The 7,717-nt window shown below is 41.4% G+C and overlaps 1 protein-coding gene across 1 annotated transcript; it reads right to left on the bottom strand.

The window, feature by feature from the left end:
* Positions 1-332: 332 nt before the first annotated feature.
* LOC132116830 (mediator of RNA polymerase II transcription subunit 31-like) lies at positions 333-7,466 on the bottom strand. The gene is made up of 4 exons (XM_059525697.1): positions 7,190-7,466; positions 1,101-1,175; positions 759-855; positions 333-528 (listed from the first exon to the last, which is right to left on the bottom strand). The coding sequence occupies exons 1-4, from the start codon at positions 7,464-7,466 to the stop codon at positions 333-335; spliced, it is 645 nt and encodes a 214-aa protein (XP_059381680.1).
* Between the last annotated feature and the right edge of the window lie 251 nt (positions 7,467-7,717).

Here is a 7,717-nt window from a genome sequence, read left to right as displayed (position 1 = left end):
TATAACATGGTGCTGGTAATAAAGAATCAAAGTTTGATGCTGAATTTAAATACATTTCAGTTCAAACGTGTGATTTCTTTTACAATGCAAAACCAACTATAAGAAAGCTATTTAAACACTCTCTATTTACTTCTTAGAAGCTCTTTTACCTTCCTCTCCTGTCGTTCATAAACACATACAGCATTATGGGCCTACAGAGAGTATTCTACAAGTCCAAGTCCTATTTAAAATATGGAAAAAGCCCATTCGTAAACTACTTTTTACAAAAAAAAAAAAAGAAAAAAAAAAGCTTTTGTGAAAGATTAATTCCAAGCAGGAGCATGTTGACTGCTTCATTTGGATGTCATGGGGTGGAGCCTGTTGCTGCTGCTACACAGCGCTTGCTGCAAGCGCGTACGCTTTTGTGAGTAATGCTGCCAGTGCAGGATCTGCTGTTCGTCTATGAACTTGGCACACTGCGCATTCACCAGCTCCTTTCGGAAATGCTCATACTGCAATAGCTCTAACATGAGCAGACAATGAGGATATCTAAGGAAATAAAAGAATTAGACTGCATTGTACAGAAGTGTAATATGGCAATAACTGTAAGAGGAAAATTTATTGAGGACTGTCTGAACATCTTTAGCCAGCTGAGGTCTAGCATATAAGAATATATAATAAATGTATGATGATTCTTTATTAATTTTCACGTGACATGAGTTTTCAAAATAAAATGCTACTAAGATTTAAATAAATAAATAAGTAAAATACAAACTATCTTCAGGAATTTAGCATATTCTGGTTCTTTCCAGTAAAGTAGATACTTCAAGTAATTGACAAAAGGCTTCTCTCTCAGGTAGCCTCTTTGAGCCAAAACTGTTAAGAATGAAAAAACAGGATGTTTCTAAGACAGATTTAAATCCACAACACATGTGAAAATCCACGAGATCAATCTTCTAAATTTAACAATAGAAATAACATGTTTAATATAAATTTAGTTATTCAAACTGCTAGAGGTAAACTAATAAGTGAAATGCCTGAATTATTTCCATATCTGGATTACCGTAACCAAATACTTTAAATAAGCAAATATTAAAAACAATGTATTTTTTTACTCTTACAGTTCAGGTAGTTTGGGTTCGCTAGGCACTGAACAAACTCCAACTCAAGCTGGAAACGGTGTCTTGCCTGCTCCTCTGTGAAAGTATGAATTTTGAGGGTTATCAACGCTTTTTATTTAAAATAACACTGCTTGAACGCAATATATTTCGGGACAGCCCCACTTATAAATGTAATTATGCATAATGTAAACTATATTTACATTACATTTAGATTTAGTCATTTAGCAGACTTTTATCCAAAGTGACTTACAAATGAGGACATTAGAAGCAATCAAAAAACAACAAAAGAGCAATGATATATAATAACAAGTCTCAGTTAGCTTAAACGCAGTACACGTAGCAAGGGATTTTAAATAATATAATAAATAAAAAGAAAACAGATAGAATAGAAAAAAATGAACATAATACATACAGTGTTATGTATACATTTTATTACCTCACACAATCAAATAAAAACAGTGTTCGTTTACCAAATCAACGGTCTTATCGTTATGTTTAGGGGTGAATATTAGGAAAACAACATGTTTACAGTCACAATCAACAAATTACAAACCTGTTTCCAATAACTCCGGCCATGGCAGACGACGAAAAATTTAATAAAACGATATTCTAACAGCTAGAATGTTTGATATTTAAATGTATGTATAAGATTACTGAGACCACATATTTTGTTTTGTTTGAAAAGATCTACGGTCCCGCCATATTATTTGCAGGCGGGAAGGAATGTCGACCGGAAGTTGAAGTCGGCCGCGTGTCGCCTTCTTGTAGCAGAACTTCACTTGCGTTAGCATCCCATTGACTCCCATTCATTTTGGTGTCACTTTGACAACGAATAACTTTTCATCTGAGGCGTTTAAAGACTCCATTTGTCCATTATTTATTTCTAAACATACACGACAATGTATAAAGGGCTCCATTACCTTCTATGTTACATTATGGCCCCGTAGAAACAGTTTTTGTAAAAATAGGCTAACGATTGCATCATAACCACTCGACTCTCTGTCGCACAGTAGAGAAATTACCGTACAGACAGGAGGAGAAGCTCGCAGGCAATCGGGGAGACATCAAGAGAGAAGCCCATAGATACAAGCCCTGGCGTAACTATACAAATACTATACAAAGTAATTAATCAGAATACTTACTCCTGCTCACTCACGCCAAAGAACTCCCCGCTCAAGCTCACCGTCTCTGCAAGATTAACGATGGCAGTTTGCACGCACAGCTACTAGAAGATTTACATCTGTCAGACAGGTTGCTGACGTCATCAAGCTTAGTTTGAGTCTGCGCGTCAGAAACGGAAGTGCTAAAAATTGCTAAAAATTAGCTTCACTTGTCTCAATTGAGTTCCAATGGGGTCGCTGTGTCCATTTCTTTTACTGTCTATGATTATTTTACATTATTATTTCTTCTTCTTCTTTTCTGTTTATTGGCGGTTGGCAAACCAGCGTCAGGTGCATTTCCGCCACTGAAAGACAGCGGAGACCAGGACAACTAGAGCCCCAGATACAGATCCCCTGTAAAGACCTTCTCAGAGGACCACCAGGAAAAGACCACAGGAAACAGATGATTCTTCTGCACAATCTGACTTTGCTGCAGCCTGGAATTGAACTACTGTTTTCGTCTGGTCAGAGGAGAACTGGCCCCCCAACTGAGCCTGGTTTCTCCCAAGGTTTTTTTCTCCATTCTGTCACCGATGGAGTTTCGGTTCATTGACTTGACTAACGTAGATTCTGTTGCTGAGCTATATATTAAGCTGCCATAATCTATTATTTGTCTTATCATTGCACAATATACGCTCTGCAATGCCTGTCTGGTTGCACCCCAATCTACCCCTGCCAAACATCTTCAGATATTTATTCCCTTTTTACATTTGTCTATTACTTTCTTTATGTGAGATCCAAAAGTTAGTTTAGACCTTGTCTAATGTTTGCCCATACAGCTTTAATTTGATGTTTGGGGAATTTTTCTTTTTTGAGAAAGATATAAGTTTAGTTCCCTTTCAGGCGGTCACGTTCAACGTTACGAATGGGATCTCGCCCGAGAGCCCAATCACCTTTGAGTGGTACAAAACGAGCCAATGGTACACAAAGTACCTTGGTCTGCGGGATTTGCATCGCGCGCTCCGCCCCGCAGAGCGGGTATATAAGGAGCAACACGAGCAACTCGCATTCAAGCTTTCGCTTCGGAGTCGAGCACATCGTGTGCTGCTTTCACCGGAGTGCTACAAGCAAGAGCTGGTGTTGGTGTGACGGTGCGATTCAGCGGTTCGTCTGGGTTTCCTGCGACAGCTCCCGCGTTCCCCTGAGCACTTCAACACCTCTGAAAGAGCAAATTTCTTTCATAAAAGAGATACGAGCCGATTTGCGTCTTTTTAAAGATGTCATTTCGCCCGTGTGTTTCTGGGTGCGGTCGATACATCGCTTCTCGTGACGGCCACGATCGCTGTGTCATGTGTCTGGGCTTCCATCACACTGAGACTGTGTTCGTGGATGGCTCATGTTCTCATTGCGGGGACATGACCATCTTGGCGTTGAGATCGAGACTCGATTACCTTAAAAGGTATAGAGTCCTCTCTGCCACACCCCGTTAACTCTTCTTCTCGTAAGAGGGCTACTTCAACTGGTGGCCAGGGTGATCTGAGGGTTACTGTGTCGGATTCCCCGACGAGCAAACCTCCTCGGGCCACACCCCCCTCACATACGCCGCAGCCTGTCGAGTTTCCGGATGAGTTTGCTAGACCCTCTCAGGCTCCTGACATCTCATTCGGGGCTCGCGTAGAGGACCGTATGTCGATCGCCGCATCACAAGGCGGGCTTGAGTCCTCGGGAGATGAGGAATCGGCTGTGTTGCCTCCCTCGGGAGTGCCAGCGTTGTCCAAGTCTGATCCCGAGCTGACGGTCGTGCTTTCCCGGGCAGCGGAGAGCTTGAGTGGAATCCTCCGTCCCGAGCGCTCGAGGCTGGATGATTGGTTCCTGGGGGCCGCTGATGCGGATCGCCAGCACCCCCTTTTGGTTCCTTTCTTGCCGGAAGTGCACCAGGAAGTAACCAGTTCATGGAAGGCACCTTTAACTGCCTGAAACTGTTCTGGTACTTCCTCTGCCTTCACTGCCCTCGATGGCGGGGCGGCCCTCCAAAGCCAAAGTCAAAGTATCTTTATTTGTCTCCCCAAGGAGAAATTCGTTTCGGATATAGGGAAATTGCTACAAAAATGTTTTTTCAACAAAGACAAAAACAGATACATGTTTAAAACGGTTAAAAGACAAAAAAGTAATTAAAGGCTACTCAAAGAGCTGTGCAAATTGCAAATCACCATTTTCCAAAGTCTGCCTTGTGCAAAGGTAATATCATATCATGTCCATACATAACATTCCATCACAGATATACAGTACAAAAAATAAATAAAACATTAAGGCTACTCAAAGAGCTGTGCAAATTGCAAATCACCATTACTAAAAACTGCTTGTGGAGAAAGTAATATCATGTCATGTCTATACATAACATATAATCACAGATATACAGTACATTAATAAATTCATGATCATCCATTCATCGCTTGTCATTTATAAGCTTAATTGAGAGGTGGAAACAAATGAGCGCTTATACCTATTGTATTTACACAGAGGAACCCTATACCTCAATCCTGAGTTCAAAAGCTCAAACTCTGAAAACAACACATGAGAGTTATCAGATGTAATAGTCTTAGCCTGTCTAATTGTTGTCTGGTCAAAAAGCTCCTGCGGGTTGAGGGGTGCGGGAGTACCCATAATTTTGCCTGCCGTCTTGACCAGATTAAAATCTGAGTTTTTGATTTAACTGTCAAATTTCCAAACCAGCTGGTGATACCATACCGAAGAATGGACTCTACTGTTGCTCTATAGAAGATTAACCTAATATTTTTACTGACCCCAAACACTCTAAGTCTGCGCAAAAAATAGAGGCGCTGATGGATTCTGGCACAGACATTTGTAACATGTGTGCGCCAACTCAGGTCATTATCAATAAACACTCCTAGATATTTAAAGGATGTCACCTGCCTGATGTCATGACCATGAATGGCCACAGGGCTCTGATCTCCAACTGATTTGGGGTCTACCAACATTTCACAACAAGTTTTACTTCTGTTGATATGAAGTTGGTGTAAATCACACCAATTGACAAACTTGTCCACAGCAAATTGGTGAATGTTTGTATTGCTTTCTTTAGTAAGCAAACTGAGAAGGACAGTATCATCTGAGAATTTTATTATATATTGGTTTGGCTCAGAGCTGATACAATCATTGGTGTACAGTGTAAACAGGAGAGGAGAACTGACACACCCTTGGGGGGCGCCAGTGCTACACATCACTTTATCAGACAGAGAGGAATTAAACTTCACCTGCTGTGGCCTGTTTGACAAAAAGGAGTGATACCATCTGATTAAAAAAGGATTTACTTTTAACTGAGCTAATTTCCTAAGGATGATATCTGGCTGGATTGAGTTAAAGGCAGAGCTAAAATCAACAAAAAGCAGTCTAGCATATGCAACAGGACTTTCAAGGTGCTTCAAAGTCAGGTGCATTATTGTTGATATAGCATCACTTGTGCTACGTTTTTTTGTATAAGCGAATTGGTATTTATCTAAGTTTTTTTCCACATCTGTGTGGAGTTTCTCTATCATTAGCCTCTCTAAAGATTTAAAAACATTGGAAGTAATGGCCACTGGTCGATAGTCATTATTCTCCTGAGGGCATGCTTTTTTGGGTACTGGAATAATGATAGATTTTTTCCAGAGTTTTGCTACTATGCATGTATCTATAGAAACTTGAAATAATCTATGCCAGGCTGGTGACAGTTCTTCTGCAAAAGTTTTTAAAAGAAAAGCAGACAGGTTGTCCGGGCCTGTTGCTTTAGTTGTTTGTATATTTTTAAACACCTTAATAACAGTGTGTGGTTCAATTACAATTCTATACAAATCAACATTACAAAATACATTTTCTAGCACCGCAACACATTACCTGGGATTATCTGAATTAAAACGCATATTAAAAGTATTCAATTCATTTGCCTTTGCAATTTCATTATGGGCAAACAGGGGCTTCTTCTTAGTGTCCATATTAGTCATTTTTCTGATAGAGTCCCAAAGTGACTTTGTATTTGAGTCTGACAGCTCTTGCTCTGCCCGCTCCTTGTACTGCTGCCGGGCTGCTCTCATTAGCAAATTAAGGTCTTTTTGAGCAGCTCGGACTTCTGCTTTGTTCCCAGATCTGAAAGCTAATTTCTTCCTATTAATACAATCCCTAATATCTTTTGTGATATAGGGTTTGTTATTAGGATACCGTTTAACCGTTTTCTGAGGTATGACAGAGTCGATACAGAAAGAAATATAGGCTGTAATTGATTCCGTAGCACTGTCAATATCTGCATCCTTAAAAAAGATATTCCAGTCTGTGCAGAGAAAGCATCCCTTCAGCTCCTCCTTTTTATCACTAGACCATACTTTCACAGACTGGATTTGCGGTTTGCTGGACTTAAAAACTGAGCGATATGTGGGTAGCAGCTGGATAACATTATGATCAGAGTTATTCAGGGGGGGTCTGGCTCTGGCTGTGTAAGCGTCCTTGATGTTGCCATAGCATTTATCAAGTATATTGTTGTTTCTAGTGTTACATTCAACATATTGATGAAATCCGGGTAAAGTTTTATCCAAGCTGCAATGATTAAAATCGCCAAGTATCAGCATAGGAGCATCGGGTTTGTTCTGTAGATGGCGATGGACACAGTCTGTAATTGCCTTAGCAGCCATGCTGGCGTTTCCACTTGGTGGAACGTACACAACGCACACAAATATGTTGGTAAATTCTCTAGGCAGATAGTGTGGCTGCAAGGTAACACATAACAGCTCCAGGTTGGGGTTACATATTTTGTCTCTCACTGCAAAGTTACGACACCAGCTGTCCTTAATATACATACACACCCCACCCCCCGTGTCTTGCCCGAGTTCGCATCTCTGTCTAACCGTAGGTGGGAGAAACCTTCAATTTGAATAAAATTGTCTGGCACTTCGTCGCCGAACCAGGTTTCTGTAGTCAAAGCCATTAAACCAGACTCACGATATTCGTAGCAGGCTCCAACCTGTTGACGCAGATCATCCAGTTTGTTTTTTAAGGATCGTGGATTGCAGAGAAGCATTGGTGGTAGCGGCAGCTTGGCAGCTCTTCGGATGCGCTGTCTAAGGCCGCCTCTCCTACCCCGTTTCCTGGCCTTCCTGCCTCTACGGAGGCCCGGTCCATTATGTTGTCGTAGCTCCCCAGGCACCTCGTGTAGCAGATCAGGCGGCAGTAGCACTCCACTGTCCCGCAGTCCCAGCAGCTCGGTCCGGCTATACATTAGGAGGCCGCTGCCGCAGGTTAACCCGTCCACGGAGCTCTGGACGACTTGGCCAAACAGGATTAGCCATGCTAGTGCTAGTGGTGCCATTCTCATCCAATTCACTTTGCACACACGCAGCATACAGTTCAAAACACAAGTGATATCCAGCAAAATTGCACACTGAGTTCGCCAGTACAAACTAAAAAAGAGGGACATAACAGACGCCGTAACAAATGAACAAACAAAATGCAGCAAGAGCCCTACTCCCT

The sequence above is a fragment of the Carassius carassius genome, chromosome 36 (genome assembly GCF_963082965.1).
Source record: "Carassius carassius chromosome 36, fCarCar2.1, whole genome shotgun sequence".
NCBI classification, from domain to species: Eukaryota; Metazoa; Chordata; class Actinopteri; order Cypriniformes; family Cyprinidae; genus Carassius; species Carassius carassius.
This window is presented reverse-complemented; position numbering and strand designations above follow the sequence as displayed.